The sequence below is a fragment of the Malus sylvestris genome, chromosome 5, assembly GCF_916048215.2.
Source record: "Malus sylvestris chromosome 5, drMalSylv7.2, whole genome shotgun sequence".
NCBI classification, from domain to species: Eukaryota; Viridiplantae; Streptophyta; class Magnoliopsida; order Rosales; family Rosaceae; genus Malus; species Malus sylvestris.
The window spans coordinates 3,570,841-3,592,263 of record NC_062264.1 but is presented as its reverse complement, the minus strand read 5'-3'; the positions used below and the strand labels follow the sequence as shown (position 1 = coordinate 3,592,263).

At 38.1% G+C, this 21,423-nt stretch overlaps 1 protein-coding gene and 1 long non-coding RNA gene across 2 annotated transcripts; one reads left to right on the top strand and one right to left on the bottom strand.

Annotated features, from left to right (window-relative positions):
* Nucleotides 1–10,007: 10,007 nt before the first annotated feature.
* LOC126624447 (RNA-binding protein 2-like) lies at nt 10,008–14,605 on the bottom strand. Its single transcript, XM_050293509.1, has 7 exons — nt 14,427–14,605; nt 14,248–14,348; nt 11,513–11,622; nt 11,118–11,412; nt 10,944–11,005; nt 10,705–10,786; nt 10,008–10,349 (listed from the first exon to the last, which is right to left on the bottom strand). The coding sequence occupies exons 2-7, from the start codon at nt 14,336–14,338 to the stop codon at nt 10,249–10,251; spliced, it is 741 nt and encodes a 246-aa protein (XP_050149466.1). The 5' UTR covers nt 14,339–14,348; nt 14,427–14,605; the 3' UTR covers nt 10,008–10,248.
* Nucleotides 14,606–15,864: 1,259 nt separating this feature from the next.
* LOC126621034 (uncharacterized) lies at nt 15,865–17,698 on the top strand. The gene is made up of 3 exons (XR_007622774.1): nt 15,865–15,976; nt 16,528–16,594; nt 17,419–17,698. It is a non-coding gene; the product is annotated as an uncharacterized LOC126621034 (long non-coding RNA).
* The last annotated feature ends 3,725 nt before the right edge of the window (nt 17,699–21,423 follow it).

The window sequence follows — 21,423 nt, the reverse complement described above, 5'->3', positions numbered from 1 at the left end:
ACCTAGCACGAGGCTTTTTGGGAGTTCACTGGCTTCGGATTCCATCGGAACTCAAAAGTTAAGCGAGTTCGCGCGAGAGCAATCCCAAGATGGGTGACCCACTAGGAAGTTCTCGCGTGAGTTCACAAAAACAAAACCATGTGGTCGTGGTCGGGGCCTAAAGCGGACAATATCGTGCTACGGTGGAGTCGAGCCTGGGATGTGACAATATTAATATAATTTTTTAATTGAAAATAAAAGGAAAAATCTTTCCCCTTGCCCTACTGTACTCGATAACCACTTTATCCCCTCCCTTTTCGGGTCCCCTTTCACACAACCACGGCTCTATCTCTTTCTCAATTGATAGATCAATATAACTTTGGTGAGCTTTTGAGCACTAAACCACCAACAACCATCACCACCGACTGCCATTTTCCCACAAACGGATGCTGTGGTACTTTAATAGTGCTTGTAGTACCACAAACATTAAAAAAAATCAAAATGGTGTGAGAGTAGTATTAACCAAAATCCTAGATCGATCATGTCCTTCGATGATCATACATGCCTAATTAAAGTCTAAGGGTCATAATAAGAGATTCCACCAAAGTATATGGTGGTTACCTGTGTGTGGCTGGGGTTGGTAGAGATCTGAGGACTGCTCAGATGGAAAAGGATTTGAAATTCTAGAGGGTGAGGTTGGATTATTTTTAGTCTTGGTTATATATACTTTGACACACCCCGACCGAGATCAAGCCATGATGACCGTCACGTGAGGGTGCGTAGCCATGTGCACAGTGCGGAAGCGATAATGATAAGAATTATACGAATAATTGAAAACCAATTTACTAGAGTGCACTACTAAACAGAAAGTGATAGAAGTTAGTTACAACATTAAACACTCCTAATCAGAGCATAAAGTCTAGGTGTAGTCCAGTAAGACAAGTACTAGCTATACAGTACCAGGAATGTCCTACTATTATTTAGATAAGTCAAAACTGCCGACGTCCTCAAGCCACCAACAGCAAGCTTAGTTAAAACCTGGAGGGGAGCAAAACAGAAAACGTGAGTGGGCAAAAACAAATGTTTTACAAAACCATTTCATTTATCAATATACTAACCCCTCGCTGTAAAACATGTATAATTTTTCCCAAAATCAAGATATAAGCATATACATAATATATATATATATATATATATATATATATATATATATATATATATATATATATATGAAATCATATCAATTCAATTCATGCTTCACATAATCATATTTAAATGTATGTTATGCCAAGATATAACAGAGTAAACAATTCAGGTAAGAATAAATTCATAGAAATATGATATGTTAGCCGAAACCCCTGTGATAGTCTGTACGGTTGAATTCATAGCTCAAAGTCAATCTAGCCGGAGTCACTACAATGACTTATACGGCAATGTACTGCACATAAGTCGGAACCACTAAAAAGGGGTCTGTAAGACAAGATTGGGTGTAATATAATTATGCTCAATTTTACTCTCTCATAATAGCCGGGCGATAAATCGCTAGTCACCTACGAGTCGGAACCATAAATAAGGTCTGTACGACAAAACTGTGCACTTAAATTAGATCCAATATGAGCATATAGTGCAGGAGGTGACGTAAATAAACAGGCATGTACTTCACATCTCTGGCTAAATCACAATCACCTTAGGTGCAGTTTTATAAGCTCAACATTATTCAATCACATATCACTTCACATAACTTACCTGAACTTACCTGTGCCTCCACAGCACCACATATATATATATATATATATATGCAACCATGAAATTTACCTGTGCCTCCACAGCACCACATATATATATATATATATATGCAACCATGAAATGCATATTCAGAATATAAAAGCATTTGGCATACTATTTCAAAGCAAAGTTTCCTTAAAAAAAAATGCATTTCTGGGAAATATATCTAGTGTATAAGTATATACTGAAAACAAAAGCCCACTCACTGGTATGTCGAAGGGTCGTAGCCCCCGAGTCACCCGTGGATACGCTCGTCCTTGGGATAAGCCTCACCTATATGCGAATTAACTATAAAAACGTTATTTTAAAGCACATAGGTGAAACTAACTAATAACTTTTCATACATTGCTCAAAATAGGTATATGAATACACCACAGTGACCTACACAACCTCAGGATCATCCCTAAATTTTTAGATAAAATTTTCAAGCTCCCACGCGCTGGCAAGGGCACGGCAAAACGCGCCCCCCACGCTCGGCATCTTCAACCTCCAGACGCCGGAATAGTGTCACCGGCACCGGATTTTGGGCAGACCTGCAACTGCCTATTTCTTGCTCATTTTTGCACCATTTTTTACGCAATTTATACCAAAATGAAGCTCTTAACTTGTAGAACACAATCATACTAATTTAAAGTTTTAAAAGTCACGGGATCTCACCGGAGAATTCCAAGAAAAACCAGCCAAACTTCATCCACACGATCCCGACGTCCAAAACCTTCAAACGAAGCACTTCGAGCTTCCTTAGGACCTCACTAAGCTTCCTACAAGCTTCAAATTCCAAAACCATCCATAATTACGTGTGCATGAACAATGCACAAATCAGGGGTTATGAAAAACTAGGGTTTTCGAATGTATCTTTACCTGAAATGGGTACCAATCGACTCGTCTGAGCTTCACGAACACAATGGTGCCAACCTTGACCACGATCCGTGAAGTTTCAAGGGTTTTGGGTGATTGTCCGTACGAGTTCAAAGGAGAGAGAGAGTGAAACCGAGAGAGAGTGCACGGGAGTGAGAGAGAGAATGGAGGAGTGATGTGTGGTCCAAAATAGTCAACAACCCACAATACACCAAACTCTAATCCTAATTGATTCCAAACAATTAGGATTTAAGAATATTGGTCCAAAAACACAATTAAACCAATAATACAACTCAACGTCCAGGGGTAATTCCGACTTTTCACACCTCCGATAAATAATTAACGTACATCTCCGGGACTGTGACATACTTCTTGCTTTCAAATCCTACAAAATCCACAACTTATTGAAATCCTCCAAAATCTTAATTTTTTTAATACACTTAGATTTGGATAGAGTTTAAAATCCTTTAAAATCTTTTAATTGACTATACTAGGATTTTAAAGTGTTTTAAAATACTCTCAAATCCGAATTTGACTACACCTAACTATTTTTGGCTCCAAATGATCTCTTTGAATCACTACTATGTCTTTCATATCTAGACAAAGCATCTTTATAAATATATATATAAAAAAAAAAAAAAAACTAATTATATATAATGGGAGCAAGTAAGATTTAGAAATGAAAAAGTAGAGGCACTGGAAATTTCAAAGAATCAAAATTGAGCTGGGCAGATTAGTTGGCATGTCATTTGAGACAAATCTAAATCTAGAAGCTTGTAAGATGAAAGGAGGTGGAGAGTTTAGCTGAGTACCCAGGAAGCCGAGCATCATTTTGGTTTTGTTTTTTATTTAACTTTTGAGGAAGGCTTGGCTTCTCAAGATTGAGAAGAAGTTCGTACTTATGATCAGAATCATTCATATTATAAATTACTTTATAATTAAAGATCATCTCTACAAAAAATTAATTAAAACTAAGATTATTTAGTCAATAAATTATAGCAAGTAGATAGAAGTTTCGGAATTCATGTACCGGATCGGTTCATCTATTTTTACACATTTTCATGACCAAACGATCTTATATTTAATTGATTTTTTTTGTGGAGATGATATTGACACAGTAATTTATAATATGAATAATTCCGATTATAAGAATGAAGGTCCATGAATCAGCCACAATGTGAATTGGGGAGGAACTCCTCCTCAATCGTTAAGGAACGAAGTTAATTCCTTTGGCCAAACTCTATATATATTCTTGAAAAAAATTGAGTGTAAATATGAAGAAAAATTTAGTCAAATTTGCAGCTTATTTTCGCTAAAAGTTTATTTCCTGAACATATACATTTGCACCGTATATAGTATTATAAACTCATTGAGAGTTGGTCCTTTATTATATTTCTTCGGTTTCCCAAACTTCCTTAATTTCTTTGTATATTCCTTGTTTTCTTCTACTATGTTTTTGTTTGCCAAGTTGCTATAAAAAAAAAATGCATTATATCGAATTTACCTTAATTTGGCTGTTTTCTTATATCGTTTCTTGGGGGTGAGAATATGCTATTTGATTCTGTAAAGCGAAGAAGAAAATGTGAAGGATCTTCGAAGAAAAATACAATGTTTTCTTTTTCATTGTGGAATTCTGGGCTTTGGCTCTTTATACTCCCTGCTCAGTTCCCTCTCCTTGAAACCAAGAAGAAAATGTGAAAGATCTTCGAAGAAAAATACAATGTTTTCTTTATACTCCCTGCTCAGTCCCTCTCCTTGAAGCTCCAAGTTTGTAGTTTTCTTCTTCGTCTTCTTATCTTCGTATGTACTCCATTTTTTTCCTCGAGTTCCACTCTAATTTAATGTACGGATGTGGAGATTCCATTGATACAGAGCCAATTTCAATAAACTTACTATACGGTTTCTATATGTAAACATTTTTTTTAGTAGAAATATACCCAGATTTGGGGGAGGATAATTGTCGCCGGTGTGTGAGTAACTGCTCTATAGTTTGAGAAAATAAAATAAATCATCATATTCTTACCAAATTTTGTGTTTAGAATGTGGTATAGCTTTTAGGTTAGATTAATCTTAACAAATCGTGACTAAAGCCTACTTTTCTCAGGAAAAGGATCCTCGCCGGATTCTTTTCCTAGGGATCCCATGATCGTGATCGTTCATCATACATTGTGCGGTCAGTTTTTGTAGGTATTATTTATATTTAATTTTAAATTTTAAATTTTGAAATGATCCAACAAACGGATCCTTGCCGGATCCCTTTCCTTTTTCTTGGGTCCAAACTTTATTGCCGGATCCTTTTCCTTTTTCTTGTAGTGATCATTAATGTACCCAAACCTGTGGAAAAGGATCCGGCAAACGGATCCTTGCCGGATCCTTTTGCTTTTTCTTGGGTCTAGACTTTATTAATGTGAGAGAGGGACTCCCATAACTTTTTTTTTTTTTTTGAGAAACTGGGAAAATCAATACAAGGGCCGAAGCCAAAAGAAACAGAAGGCCTAGAGAGACCAACAAGAACTACACAATGAGAAGAAGGTAGAAAACACAAACTTGGAACAAGCCCCAAGTCACCTTAATCTCATCCTAACAGAAATCTAAAGAGGAGGGCAAGGGAGGCCATCCTTGTTTAGCACAGGAACAAACGAATATAGGGGTCTTACAACCCAGACAATGTCGCCCATATTTTCAAACGTGATGGATGTTGATGGCATTCAACAAACTATAAAATTCTTACAGGCAACGTGTCATTTCTCATTGTTCTAAAACGATGAATTTGTTACAAATCCTCCAGGTGTGGCACATTTCGACATATGTTTTTAGCAAGCTAAATATGTATACCAATGTTTTAGCTAATCTAAAAACGTTATAAGATTATAGTCTTTAATTTTGTTATAATTATTACCTGTCTCAAAGTGTGTTGTATACGAATAAGAACTTTGAGATACTCAATCTGTTGCTCTACATAAATTTATGGTCATAAAGAAACAAATAGTGATTCCTTGTTGAGTCTTTTTTTTATTTTTAACAAATGATATTATCTACATTAAGTGAGAGGGATGTGAGCTTAGCCTAGCTAGCAATAAAGTGGAACCTTTTCCTGTTATAAACAAATCAAAGTATAGCACATATACAAGAACTTATTTGTTTATGTGTATTTATGTAGCCTACGTACATATAAACATTTTTATAGTAGTTATTGTCATTTAATCGGAGGATGTATGAAGTTTAACTCATATAATTGTAAATACAATACAGATTGCTATGTCCTCGATAACTAATAGTGCCAATCTCATTAGCAATGATATGTATGTCAAACTGCGATTCAATAGGTAATAAATATTGAGTTGTTGATGCATCTCTTTTTTCTTTCTTTTTTATATCAATGGATGCATCTGTCTCTTACTTTTTTTCTGGACAGCCATCTCTCTCTTATTGTCTGGATTTTGTTTCTAAATGTTAACGTATGTATTTCTTTATGGATTACAAAAATGTTAGATGTTGGTCATATTTCTAAGAAGTTAGGCATATGCTTTGAAGATGCCATGAAAGGGTTGAAAGCTTGAAGAGTTGATGTAATTGACATGCTGCATGTAGTGCCACGTAGTTTAGTCTAGAATTTCCTCTCTTATCCTTCAAGGAGAAATTTTTCATTGTGACGGAAATACAAGTAGTATATCACATGTTTTTATGTAAGTGGTGGAAAATTTTATTTTTTAAGTTATTAACATTTTAACACATATATCTCATCATTTATATATTAACAAGTGATGTACCAACTCATATACCGATTACACTGAAAAATCTCTTCCCTTCAAAACAACGAGATCAGATCAGTCAGTGAATGCATGCATGAACAAAAGTATCCAAAGTTGGACAGAGTTAAAGGACTTTTCTTTAAAGTTCTTTTGTTCTGATTCAAGGAATGGGACCATGAAGGCTTTCGATCTTTGTTTCCATAGTGAACGACATCTCACGTTTCAAATTTTACCTACTCAAAAGCACATGCCTTAACAAGGGATTTCCATTTTTTTTAAATGAGGATCAGTTGTGGAGCTTACAGTATATTAAATTTCAACGATATGTACCTTCTATTTTATAAGTCTTAATTAATAGACAATCCTTACAAAAATTTAATTCAATCCGAAATTATTTGCCTATTTAATTGTTAAGATGAAATTTCATATGCTTCTTAGAATATATAGTGTTCGTCAATTTTTTTTTGTACTCAATTAGATACCTCATATATTTTTAATTTAGCTAATATTTCACAAAAATGATCTATGAGGTGCAACTTAAAAAATAAACAGTTTGAATCGTTGAAGTTCAATGTGGTATGAGCATAGGCTAGATAATCAGGTAATTCTAAAATCAGGAAGAAATAAAGCCTTAATTTGGAAATAAGTCAAGTGAATTTGTTTTTTCCTCCGTCCTCAAGTAATAATTCATGCATACAGTTTTGTTATACAACGATATCAGGGATGAAAGCCTAACAGAGTTACACAAATGGGCCGAGAAGGGTTTGGTTTCGAACTCGTAATTTATGAGAATCAAATTTAAGGTTTCTCACTTCAAAATAGAGAGAGATATTACTAAATCGTAATACAAGAATTCATACATACATTCTTAGTTAACACAAAATTAACGATTGATGTCCATTTAGGTGTAGAATAGACTTCAAACTAATTTTTCATGAAAAAGTGTTTTTTCAAACAGTCAAATTTTGTCTTCAGAAAACGGAAAACGACAATCAATTTGCTCATGAGCTCAAAAATCCAAAGGAAGAAAGAGGCCAAATTGAAGAAGAAACACCCAGGACGACTTGGAATGATACCAAACGAAGACGATGCGTCTATCTAATCCACAACTTTCTCCTTGCAGGCTTGCAGCAACAACTCAATGATCTGGTCCCTGGACAAGCTGTGGGACAATTTACACTTTGGTACAATTTGTATTTACAGTTACCCCCTTTTGCCTTTTTCTTTTTTACCACAACTAGTCCATATTTTGGTAAGGGTCACATTGGCACCAAATAATTGCTTAGCCATTTTCCTGGTTTATAAACTTAATATCCTTTTTGCCCTAAACTACCTTTTCCCCTCCACTTTTCTTCCAGTTCCAAAAGGATGATAGAAACACAAAAAGCAGTAATGGCACCAAATGAAACGCTCCAGCCCACATGGCATTAACCACTCAGACTCGTTCTCCAGCCAAACCCTCGCTCGTTTTATACCACATACTAGAGTGTGTGTAAATCAATGCTAAGAAGAAAGCATCCTTGCAAAACAATGCCGAATGTTGTGCCAATTGGAGTAGGATTCTCTCCCCTCTTTTCTTCCCTCCCCTTCCCTCCCCTTCCCTCTCCTCTTATTTGAACGATCACGGTTAAGCTACGTTAACATCTTATATTAAGTTTTTATAGAAAGAGAAAGACAAAATAGAGAATGTGAGAGGAGGGGATGGAAAGAGGAAGGAAGAGAATCCTAGTCTATGCCAATTTGATGGTAGATCGAAAACCAATGCATTGCCCACTTTTAGTGGACTTGGATTGTCTGCCCTCTTAGTTATGGTGCCCTTCCATGCCCTCCTATTTTGTGCGGTCACGGTTAAGCCACGCCAATATTTTATATTAATTTTTTAATAAGATAATAAGACAAAAAATAATAAAAATATAAAATATTGACGTGGCTTAACCGTGACCGTACAAAATAGGAGGGCATGGAAGGGCACCACAACTAGGAGGGCAGACAATCCAAGTCCACTTTTAGTTTTCTCTTTCGTTTGGGTCTAGTGGCCTATAGCACCCTCTTTTTACTTATGGCTTGTTTGAGATTGCTTCTATAAAAGCCAAAAGCGTTTTATGTTGTGCTTGGCAAAAAAAATTTAGAAGTGCTTTTGGCTCGTAATAGTGTTTTTTAGAGAAGCACCTATCATATGCTCTTTCAGAATGCACTTTTTAAGTTTTTTTTTCTATGTAACACTTTGGATTTTCAATAAAAAAAAAATCAAAGTGTTTACAACAAAAGCAGTTATAGTATAAGTGCCTTTTGAAGAAAGCAATCAAACGAATCATTAATCACATGATGAGAAAGATGATACACAGTATATCCCAGCTGTGTGTTAATGCCAAGAAGGGTGGGGAGAAGCTCTAGCTCTAGGAGCATAGGATTATGGGTTAGAGGCTCTCAGTGAAGAGGCAAAGGTCTTTTGCAATAATTGAGACAGAGTTCAAAGCCCATGTGATGTAATCGGCAGCCCACTAGCTAGTGCTTAGCATTGGGAGGGACGATATAGCATAAGCCTCAGTCCTTCACTGTAGTCCAAAAAGGAAAGACTCGGATCAAATTTCTAACACCAATGGACATGACACCATGCACTGTCTATTCTCATCATGCACTGTCTTTGCTCTTCTACAGTTCTACAGCCAGTGCAACCTACAATAAAAGACAAATTAAATAGGGTAGTGATCTTCACATTCCTGTTTTCTCCTCCTGCATTCACGTTATTCACCTTTTGTTTCTTTCGTTTAATTCTCTTTTGATTTATCCAACCCTAAATACAAGGAGAAAGCAGCATCTCCATCAGTAATTTGGCGATCAAATGTGGAAGATTTCACGTTTCATTCGTTTTCTCCTTATGCATTCACCTTTTGTTCTTTTAATTGATTCTCCCTTAATTTATCCAACCCTAAACCTAAGAAAAAAGGGAGTTGTACGAGGTAAGAAAGAGAGTTGGGAAATCACTTCCCATACAATATCTATAACGGAAGCCTGCAAATCATGCTAAAAAACCACTAGTTTTCAAGGGGATTGTGCCTCGGCAGCTAGCCACTTCTATAAGACTACAAGCATTTCTAGTTCTATAATCCAACTCTTGGCCCATTAGGATTGCAACATCCAGATTGCTTCTAACTACTCTTGTACGGAGGCAGTTCATTTCATGTTGCACTTAAATGCTTAAGCCACCTAATTTGGTGATCAAATGTGGAAGATTTCACCCCTTTGATTAGGGTTTTATTCTTCTTCATATGTATCTCCATCCCCAAGAATGATTCCCGCTTCTAAATATGGAGAGCAACTTTCATGGGACAGGTACAACACGTGCCTAGTGCCAATGATGCAGTGCCATTTGAAGTGTCTCCACAACACATTATGTCATTGGCACGGGACACTATGGTGGCAAGATACTCCGGCGATGGAAGTCCTCCAGAATATGGAAACAATCTGTATGGAAACTATCTCTACTAATTTTGCGGTAGTCTATACATGGTATATTGTCAAAGAGAAGAAGATATTCAGAATTAAAAACATTCCTTCAGTAAATTTCGTCAAAGAGAAGAAGATATTCAGAATTAAAAACATTCCTTCAGTAAATTTCGTAGACCATGGAAATGCAAAATCAGATCTCCGTTAAATAGAACTACTATAAAACTATCTGAATTCACTACCTGGAAACAACAGCGTGCATAACAAGTACTTACAGTTAGTGTGTGCCCAAGCCTGAGCAATTAACATTGTATATTCTGGGTACAATGTGGTTACCACTACAGAAAGGAGAATATATATGGAATGTATAAGAGCTAATATAATCTTGATTACGTCAACACAGATGTTTCTCATTACCTAATGCCTATCACCTCTTGTTACGTCCAGGTCCAGACCTGGGACCTGGGAACCGAGAAAACTGCAGCCGCAAGTAATTAGAATCTGGAGCGTGTTCGTCCATTTCATAACCTGCGAAAGCAACACAAATGTCAGCATCTTCCAGCATTTCAAAAACCACTAGCATGGGAAATTATAATGAGCAACGCAAGCTAGTTCTACAGGATCTAGAGTGTAGAGGTATCATAAACTCCAATCTTAAATTACAAGAAACCATCTATAACATTTTTGTGAACTGCCTCATCCTCTTTACACCTGGCTATGCATGAAGAATTCTAGCATAAATTTACCATTTACATGATTGAATAAGGTACCATTGAAATAGCAGTTACAAAGTTATAAAGGAAACAAATAAAAACAAAAGGAAGAAACAAGCTTTCTTTGAAACTGATAGCCACCAAGGTTGATGACAAGAAAAAGCAATCACCTTGCAACGCACTCATAGCAGTTGCTGCACAGGCTGGATTTTCAAAATCCACAAAACAAAGAATAAGAGGGTCCCCACCACGCTGCATTATGGACAAACCGGAATATTAGTGTGAAGACAGATTATAAACTTCCCAAAAGTCAAATCAAGTAGCACAACAAGAATCTCAAGTCAGAGTGAACAATAAAAACAGAATGACTAAGAAAAGTAATTGTTTACAATAATCCTCCCCCACATACATGTTTGGACTCTTTGCTCACAAGCCTCACTGCTTTGTATCCCACAAAAGGACGAAAGATATCTTGGAGTAATGTAAAGGATCAGCGATGGAAAATTTATTGGGTTAAGCAATAAGATTGGAAACAGCAAAATGCACTAACTCTTAAGCATAATAGAAAGATCATAAAGGATACGAGCTACTTCCCTCCTTGTGCTGTCAGGAGGAAGTCCTTCAACATATAAAGTGCTGGATGCATCCAGAGGCAAAGGAACTGTTTCACGTCCAGGCCTAGCCGTTGCATCTACTGGGAGCTGATTAGCAAGATTCATATTTCGACCATTTGTTAGTAGATCAGAAGACATAGCTCCAGGACGACCCCTCATAGAATGATCAGCCATTGGAGGACCTGACATTCCACCACCAACAGCCCTTCCCATTCCAGCTCCACCAAAAGTACTCGCTTCTCCAGAAGTGTACGAAGGCATTTCCTTTAAAAGAAAGTAGGATAATGTTTTGGTACAAATACAAAAACAGGGAGCTGTATCACAATGAATAATAAGCATAGTTTCAAATGCTTAAGAAAGTCACCGCATTCTGAAGATAGCGGTCATATGCTGATCCGATTGATCTGCTATCCTTTACAGTCCTAGGACCGCCAATATCATCCTCTCGTGCAAAATAACCATGCATCTCTTGACCTGAAGACAGGTTGACAATACAGAAAAGTAAGGACCTGTCTGGTGATGTTTTCCAAAACCATCTGCATAAAACGTTTTCAAAAAATGAAAACAAGATAATATTTTTGCATTTTAACATTAGAGAATGCGTCTGGTAGAATAGTTTGAAAACTATTTCTTAAAACAAAAACAGTGAAAATGAATTCATTGTTAGTATGAGAAAGGATTGAATTACAGAATTTGCAATTAAGCAGCAATATTTGAAAATTAGCTTCAACTAAGTATTATAACCAAACACATAACCAATGTTAATGCATTTTGACAAGACGTGCGGATGAACCAAACATTTATTGTGAGTTAGAGCCCCTTTAAATGGCACAAAAGTGAAATTGACTTATCCCATGGACGTAGCAAATCTAACCAAAACCATTGTGAGTTAGAGCCTTTTAACTGGAACATTCATATCAATCAAACATCCAACACCAAATATACACCCAATACAAGTACAGTATAACCATTCCAGATTTAAAAATAAAATAAAGTAATATAAAGCATCACCAAAAGAAGAGATAAAGAAACAGATACAAGTACAGTATAACCATTCCAACACCAAAAAGAAACTGATACAACAAAATAAAGCAACATCAAACATCCAACATCAGCTCTATATGCCATACAAGTACCATAACCATTTCGACACCACAAAGAAACTGATACAATGAAATAAAGCAATGTCAAATATCCAATATCAGCTCTATATCTGATACAAGTAGCATCTTCCATTTCTCCACAAGTTCAACAAAATTCTTGTCGACTCCATTTAACTTGAAATGATACCAAATTCTATCATTCAAATTTATCACGTAAGAATTATTCACATCAAACTTATTATCCACAACCAAATGGTTTCACATCTGAGACAGAGATGACAACATTGAGAAGGGAGAGAGGGAGAGAGAGAGAGGGGGGGGGGGGGAGTGTTGAAGAAGAAGAGGGTCCACATATTGGTTTCGAAGAATGGCTCTCAGACAGGCTTTGGGAGTGGGGCTGGAGTGCAGGTTTTTAGGGTGTAGAGAGAGTGTGAGAGACGAGATACAAAGGAGAAAGAAAAGCAGAGAGAGGCGACAAACGTTAAAAGTGAGGGCCAACAACAGATGCTCTGAGGAAGACTGAGATACTCATTCCAGTTGAAAGGTTCCTATCTGTGTTTCTAACTATTCACCATGTTTCACATTTCCCCTGAAAACAAAATAAATTGGGGAAAAGTTGTTTCCTAACTTGAAAAATAAAAGTTGAGATCCTTGACAAAATTAATGCACGGAACGCATATTTTACCCTTTATGAAAAAGGCAAGACACTGAGAAAACATTAACAAACAGACATAATTCAGCTGTAAATATTACAACTATTGAACAAGAGAAAAGGCATAAAAAGAAGAAATGAAAGAACATAAATCAAGAAACCAGTTGAGAAGTAATAGGGGGATGTAGAATATACCTCATCTAGCAGTTAACAAACAAGGTGGTGATGAACTAGTAAAACTGCTTTCAAGGTTCAAAAGTACAAAGAAAACATACCAATCGAAACATCTACATAAGACTATACAAGGCTATGCTTTTGATCGTGACTATGAATTTATAACAAGAACTATTCAACAGACAAATAACTAAATCAACAAAAAAAGGGGATTTGGTTATCAAAATTTATATCAATAATATGCATCATAAATATGTATGGGGAATCTTATTACCATCATTATTGAAAAATAGCATTAGATTGGAAGACTGGCCGCACATAAAGGGAAGAATCTACTTGATATCATTTTAGAGGTTTGGGATTTGGTTGGGTTGGGGAAAATACCCATTCTTAAGTACCGTGTAATGTAGTACTTTTCATTTTGCACATAGGTCTCAACAACCACACTGAACCAGGTTTTCTTGGGTTCAGCTTATTCAGTATGGACTGAAAGAAACATAAGAGCGACAAACTGTGATTTGGTTACAAAGAAAATAACGACAGAAATCATCTGCTAGTAAAGCTTTCTTGAAAGATACATTATGATATGGAATCATACAAGTATGACTGTTCACCCCAATTGTAGCAAGTGTAACAAAAAGGCTAAACTATATTATATACTTCATGAAGTACCTGAAGATGTAAGAATAAAAACAGAAGCAAACATTTTTCATTTTTTTTCAAAAAAAGGAAAAGAAAAGAAGGCACCTAGCTACAAAACCAGAAACTGCATATCTGCAGGAATAATTGGAGATAAAAACAAGCAGAGTCATCAGACAACCGAACTGGAATCTTTGTCAACGATAGATACTCTACACACAAAATTCACCATTTTGAACATAATTTTACAGTGAAACCCTAAAACCCATCAAGAACTACTAAAGCAAAAACACTTATGGCACAAAAATCAGACTTCGAGCTAACACTTGAGCAGTGTGCTCCCTCTTTACACCCAAGTTCAGATCCTCCACTCCCCATAGTTTCGATTAGACTATAATATCGCTCGAATAAAAAACAAAAAAGGTCACATATTTAAATTGTTTGACAACTAAATCTATAATGCAAAAAATCCAATCACAGTTCCATCCAATTAAAGAAAATAACTATGAGACACGGCCACAGAGAACGTACCGTAGTCAGAACGAGGTCGTTTATGCACGCCGCCAGAGGGACCAAGTTGATGCTGCTGCTGCTGCTGCCGGTTCCATAGGCCGTCCCCCATTTCAGTTATCCTGCAAATTTCCAAATTTCAGCAAACAAACTAAGCAATTATAACTAAAATTTTGATAAAAGCCCTAACTTGATTGAACCTTTTCGGCGATTCGAATTCGCGAAACCCTAATCTGATCAAGCTTTTTCCCGCAACAGCTTCAGCTTCCGTGTTTTTTTTTTATTTTTATTTATTTATTTTCAGTGACCTGCTTTGCTCCAGCGAGTGGTTTTTGACGTCGATACTCGCCGACGACTCAGATCGCGTGTTTATTCTTTAGAGTAATTTTGCTGCGGGAGGCCTCATTGGTTCCCTTCGGCAGTTTAGCAGGGATTTTGCCACGCGGATCATCAGTACACTTGGACCGGCCGGATTGCTTTGCCAAGTTAAGGAGTGAGTCAAATTGCACTCATGCTCCCCTTGGTTTAATCGGAGACTAAACTCCGTTATTTCAATCCGTCAAATGAGACAATGACTACTCTCTTTTTTTGGGGCAATAGAGAAAGGCTTACCATTCTTTATTAGTAAGTAAGAGGTCTTAGGTTCGATTCTCGTCAAAGACGAATTTGAACTATATTATTATTAGCTTATTGTAAGGCTAAGCTTCATCTTCTTCCACCTTAGTGTAGATAATATCGTTTGTTAAAAAAAAAATTAAAAAAAAAAAGCAAACGTTTGCGTTTTTTTTTTTCACATCAAAATATCATGATGCTCGAGTTTTTTTTTCTACTCAAGTAAATTGTCACATAACGTTTTGTGTCAATTGGGCCATAAGATTTCACTTTTTCACACTACACCTTGAGATTTTAGAACTGTATCAATTATGTTTTTTGTCTAACAAATGTTTTGAGTCTTCATTAAATTGATAACTTTGCGAGCGTGGAACACATAATTGGGTTGATATGTATAGCCACATTTGTACCAAATTGACCCAAAAACTCATCAATTTAATGGATAATTAGACGTTCAAATAGACAAAAGGTGTAAACGTGCAGTTTGAAAAAATGGAAACCTCATGACCAATTTTTAAAAACACTTCAAACCTAAAAGGTATATGTCACAGCCCGTCCCAGAATTACTAAATACCGAGGACGTGAAATTACAAAAACGCCCTTAAACGGGATTAAGGTGCGTAAATTTGGTATTTGTTTTACACTAAGATCTTAAACTAGGGTTTAGATTTACATTTGTTTGGTCTAATAATTTTGTATTGGACTTAGGTGGGATCCCCACCTCCTGAAATCCTTCCCCAAAACCCGTAGGTTGTCTCTCTCCCTCTTTCTTCCTCATCTCTCCCTCAGAAACACTCTCTCTCTCTCTTACTCTCGAACTCTCTCAAGCTCTCGGACAAACACCAAGAACAACCACAAACGTGCACCAACGTCCAATCTAAGATCATCTTCGTGATCTTGGGAACTTCACGAGCACGGGGGTATAAGTTTCAGGTAAGTTTCATTTCTGAAATCCTAGTTTCAAAACACCCCGTGAATTGACACTGTTCACGAACTTAAAATTGGTTGTGTTTTAGGCTAAAGCAAGATCACCACGAGTCTTAGGAAGTCCTAAGGAGGCTCGGAGTGCCTCGTTTGAACAAAATGGACGTCGGGATCGTCGGGTTCGAGTTTGGCCGAAATTGAGGAATTTTGGAAGGTATGATCTAGTTGTTTTTAGGCCCTAAAACCCTTCCAACGTGATAGTACTTGTTAAATGCTTCATTTTGGTATAAAATTCGAAGAAATTGGTTGAAAAACGAAGGAGAATAGTGGATTTGAAAAGTTTCCAGAAACCGGCGAACAGTCGCCGGCGACCGGCGATTCGCCGGAGAAGACAGGGAATCTTCCGTCAAGTTTGACGGAATATTCCGACGCCGTTAGTTAACTTTAACGGAAACCGTTAGTTTTTAACGGAATATACTAGGATTTGACGGAATATTCTCTAACGCCGTTCACTGTAGCCGTCAGTGTGCATGTCACGTGGCCGCGCGTGGGCCGCGCGTAGGTCCGTGCCACGTCAGGCGCGTGGGGGCGCGTGAGGACTCCAAAAATTATTTTAAAAATATGGGGATGATCCTGAGGTTGTGTAGGTCACTTTGGTATATTTATATACCCAATTTGAGCATCGTATGAAGAATTAATTACCTAGTTTGGTTTAGGTGCGTTAAATGTGCGTTAAATGATTGTTTTAAGTTATTTCACTTCTAGGTGGAACTTTTAACGAGGACGAGCACATCCAGGGGCGTCAAGGGGGTTACGACCCGGCGACATACCAGTGAGTGGGCATTTGTTTTTATATATACCTATATACTCGATTTCCCCAGAAATCAAATTTAAATGAAAAGTATATTGAAATGAAATGAAATATGATGTGATTGCCATGCATAGAATATTATGGATATTATGAATTGTCGTATGATGCATATATGTATGATGGTGCTGTGGAAGCACAGGTAAGTATTTAATTAATATTATGATGATGATGATGATATATTGAGCTCATATCCTGCACCATGGTTTAGTGCTTATAGTATTCACCGCATCGCACGCTCGCCTTGGATCCAAGTAGATGCTGGTCGTACAGTCCACGCGGAGTGGGTACGACGGGCCAGTCGTAGAGTGTTAGTGAGATTATGACTGGTGGGTGACCTTAGGTTATTGTATACAGATGATTGATGAGAGAAGCACTAGAGCGAATATTACCATGAGTCGTTCAGACTACATTAGGTAGTTCCGACTTATGTGCAGAAGGCCGGACAGGTCACGCGGAGTGACTCCGGCAGAGAGTGAGATTGATAGATGTTGAGCTCTAGGTTCAATCGTTCAGGGCTATTAGAGGGCCTACGATTGATTATTTCTTTTACCTGATTATATTATGTTAATGCATTCATACTAAACTGTTGAAATTGGCATGGTACATTCTTTATTGAATCTGTTATAAGATTGATGATTGAGACAGTTGAGATATATATGCTATATACTATTTTTCTGGGAAAGTATACAGGTTTTCCAAAAAGGGGTTATAATTGTGGATTTATGAAATGATTTGGAAAAGATTGATTTTCGCCCACTCACGTTTTCTGTTTTTCGCCCCTCCAGGTTCTAGTTGATAGTTGAGGCGTTGGTGGCCTACGAGGACTGCTTCGGCGTTCTGACAGACTAAATAAATGTAGGATTCACCTGAGGGTGTTGTAAAATAGTTATGTTCCTACTTGACTGCACCTAGATGCTTATGCTCTGTTTATGTGTGTTTAGTACACTCTTATGCACATAGAATGCTAGGTTGTAAATAACTGAAATTAGTGGTTTTCGTTGACTCGTATTTTATTATTAAATCGTTTCCGCTTGCGTTATGGTTACGTCACACTTACGTGACGGCCAGCACGTCCTAGTCTTCGGGTTAGGGTGTGTCAGTTTGGTATCAGAGCATAGGTTGCAGTCCTGTATAACTAATGAGTTCTTCTATTGATTTTGTTATGTTTTCTGTCAGAATTATGCCGCCTTGTAGAGATCCTCGCCGTGCTGCTGAGCCTAATTTCCCCGATATAACTCAGTTAGGGGCAGCAATGGCTCAAGCTTTTCAGGCTAATATCCGTCCTCCTCAGAGAACGCCCGTAGAGACGATGTATAATCTGAAATTGGAAACCTTTGAGGGAAATGAAGGTTATGAAGGGGCAGAAAAGTGGTTGGATCGAATTGAGCAGACCTTTCAAGTGATGCAAAGTCAGGGAAACCTGCCAGCTAATAGATGGGTGGAGACTACCACCTGGTTTTTGGGCCGTGAGCCAGCTGCGTGGTGGATAAATCAGTCGAGGCACATGGCACCTGAAAGGGCAGCCGAATGGGAGGTATTTAAGGAAAATTTTATGAAGAGATTTGTTCCTCCGGAATATATAGATCGCAAGAAACAGGAATTCACCAGTCTGAAGCAGAGAAATATGTCTGCACATGAGTACTACAGGAAGTTTACTGATTTATCCCGTTATGATTCTGATTTAGCGGGTAATCAAGCAGAAATGCTTCGTCGTTTCAAGCTAGGATCTAAGAAGAAGTACAGAACGTTTGCCAATGCACTTCCCTGTGCCGATTATCATGAGTATTTTGAGATTCTGGTCAGGATGGAAGACTCTGATAATCTTCCGGACAGTGAGGATGAAGAGGATAAGGGTAATGGTCAGAAGAAAAATGAGAAAGGTAAAGGTGTTTCCATTCCAGGACCTCGTCAGATGCAGAATTTCAAGAAAAGTGGAATGAGTTCGAGTTCTTCCAGTGGTGGATTTAGTGCCACAGGTCCGAGGAGAGGAGGTGGTAGGTTTGGTAATGGACCTAGATTTTCTGGTCAGAGAGGCTTTGGTGGTGCTGGTAATTCGGGTCCTCCGTTATGTCGCCGTTGTAATTTCCGACATCATGGGGAATGTAGGAGAAGCAGTGGTGCATGCTTTACATGTGGTCAGACAGGACATAGAGCTATGTATTGTCCCCAGAATCAGCAGAGGCCCCAGCAGCCTGTTATGCCAACATCAGCACCGACTCAACAGAACTTTAATTCAGGCAGTTATGGCCAGGGTGGTCGTGGTGGTGCTTATCACTATCAGGGTGATGCTGCTCCTTATGCTCCGGGACAGTATCACTATTCCCAGGATCCTTATTTTCAGAGTGGATATTCTCATGATCAAGGAGGTTATACTTCATATCCGTCTATACCAGCTAGCGGATCTCAGTGGTATCAGGGGGGTCAGCCCCAACAGAGCGGAGTTGCTGCTAGTAGTACAGGGTCGTTTAGGCCGCCTGCCCAGGCAGGTCAAGGACGTACTCATCAGGGACGAGGTAACCAGAGTGGCAGAGGTCGTGGAGGACGACAGCCAGCTCAGGGACGTGTTAACCACATCTCGCTGCAAGATGCTCAGAACCATCCAGACTTGATTATGGGTACGTTGAATGTTCTTGGTCATTTTGCTAGAGTCTTGATTGATTGTGGTGCTACACACTCTGTGATTTCTCATACATTTGCTCAAATAACGCAACCTCATCCTTCACCTCTAGGGTTTGATTTAGAGTTTGCTATGCCTAGAGGGGATAAATGTTATGTTGATAGTTTTTACTCTGGGTGTCCAGTGATGGTAGATAATGTCATTATGCCTGCTAATCTTATCCCGTTAGACATCGTGGATTTTGATGTGATTTTAAGGGCGGATTGGTTGCATTATAATCGCGCCCATATAGATTGTTACGGGAAATCAGTTACTTTTCTTCGTCCTGGACTACCCGAGGTTACATTTGTGGGTGAAAGAAGTGGGGTGAGGCATGGTGTTATTTCAGCCATAAGGGCGAAGAAATTGTTATCCAAGGGTTGTCAGGGATACTTGGCACATGTGGTGTTAAATGATGTTGATTCCGGTAGTGTGGAGGAAGTCGGAGTAGTCAGACACTATCCTGATGTATTTCCAGATGATTTACCTGGGTTGCCTCCAGATAGAGATGTGGAATTTTCGATTGATTTGCTTCCAGGTACGAACCCTATCTCTTTGACTCCTTATAGAATGGCACCAGCGGAATTAAGAGAGTTGAAAATTCAATTGCAAGAGTTAATTGATAAAGGTTTCATTCAGCCTAGTTCTTCACCTTGGGGAGCTCCAGTGTTGTTTGTAAGAAAGAAAGATGGAACTTTGAGATTGTGCATTGATTACAGGCAATTGAATCGGGTGACGATTAAAAACCGTTATCCCTTGCCTCGTATAGATGATTTGTTTGATCAGCTCAAAGGTGCCTGTGTGTTTTCTAAGATCGATTTGAGGTCTGGGTATTATCAATTAAAGATTAAAGATGAGGATGTTCATAAAACAGCTTTCAGGACTCGTTATGGGCATTATGAGTTTTTGGTGATGCCATTTGGATTAACGAACGCTCCTGCAGCTTTCATGAGATTGATGAATGAAGTATTCCAGGAATATCTTGACAAGTTTGTTATTGTTTTTATTGATGACATCCTGGTATATTCTAAGTCGAAATCAGACCATATTCGACATCTTAACTTGGTGTTAAGGAAATTGAGGGAACACCGGTTATATGCCAAATTTAGTAAATGTCAATTTTGGCTGGATCAAGTGGCATTTTTGGGACATGTGGTATCAGCTCAAGGAATTCAAGTGGATCCTCAAAAGATAGCAGCAGTGGAAAATTGGGAACAACCTCGAACGGTCACTGAGGTGCGGAGTTTTCTTGGTTTAGCAGGTTATTATAGACGGTTTGTTCAAGACTTTTCTATGATTGCCTTGCCATTAACGAAGTTAACCAGGAAGGATGTTAAGTTTGAGTGGGATGAAAGTTGTGAGCAAAGTTTCCAGCAGTTGAAGTATTGCCTTACTCATGCACCTGTGTTAGTACTTCCTGATGATAACGGTAACTTCGAGATCTATAGTGATGCTTCTTTGAATGGTTTGGGTTGTGTTTTGATGCAGCATAGTAGAGTGATTGCCTATGCTTCTAGGCAGTTGAAGACTCATGAAAGAAACTATCCGACTCACGATCTTGAGTTGGCAGCTATTGTGTTTGCTTTGAAGATTTGGAGACATTATCTCTATGGCGAGAAATGTAAGATCTTTACCGATCATAAAAGCCTTCAGTACCTTTTCACTCAGCATGATCTTAATCTTCGTCAGAGAAGATGGTTGGAATTGTTAAGTGATTATGATTGCACGATTGAGTACCATCCGGGTCGTGCAAATGTGGTAGCTGATGCTCTGAGTAGAAAACCTCAAGGGCGACTTAATGCTTTGTATGCCAGTCGTGTTTCTCTTCTGGCAGAGTTGAGATCTACTGGAGTAGAGTTAGAATTGGAAGAGCAAAGTGAAGCTTTTCTTGCCAGTTTTCAAGTCAAGCCAGTTTTAATTGATCGGGTGCTTGCAGCTCAATCGTGGGATGAAGAGATTCAAGAATTGATCAATTTAAGAAATGAAGGGAAGAAGAAAGATCTCAAGATCCGAGGATCAGATGGTATGCTTATGCAAGAGAACAGGATGTATGTGCCTAATAATGAGGAACTGAAGAAAGAAATCTTGGATGAAGCACATTGTTCGGCTTATGCTATGCACCCAGGAGGAACTA

Bases quoted from the DNA above. Each gene is read 5' to 3' on its own strand.
- LOC126624447 (XM_050293509.1), bottom strand. From the start codon at position 14,338: ATGGGGGACGGCCTATGGAACCGGCAGCAGCAGCAGCAGCATCAACTT. The intron at 10,787-10,943 runs GTATGTGGGGGA...TCCATAATGCAG, and splicing joins TGAGCAAAGAGTCCAAACAT to CGTGGTGGGGACCCTCTTAT. The intron at 10,350-10,704 runs GTGATTGCTTTT...TTGCTTTCGCAG, and splicing joins TGCTATGAGTGCGTTGCAAG to GTTATGAAATGGACGAACAC.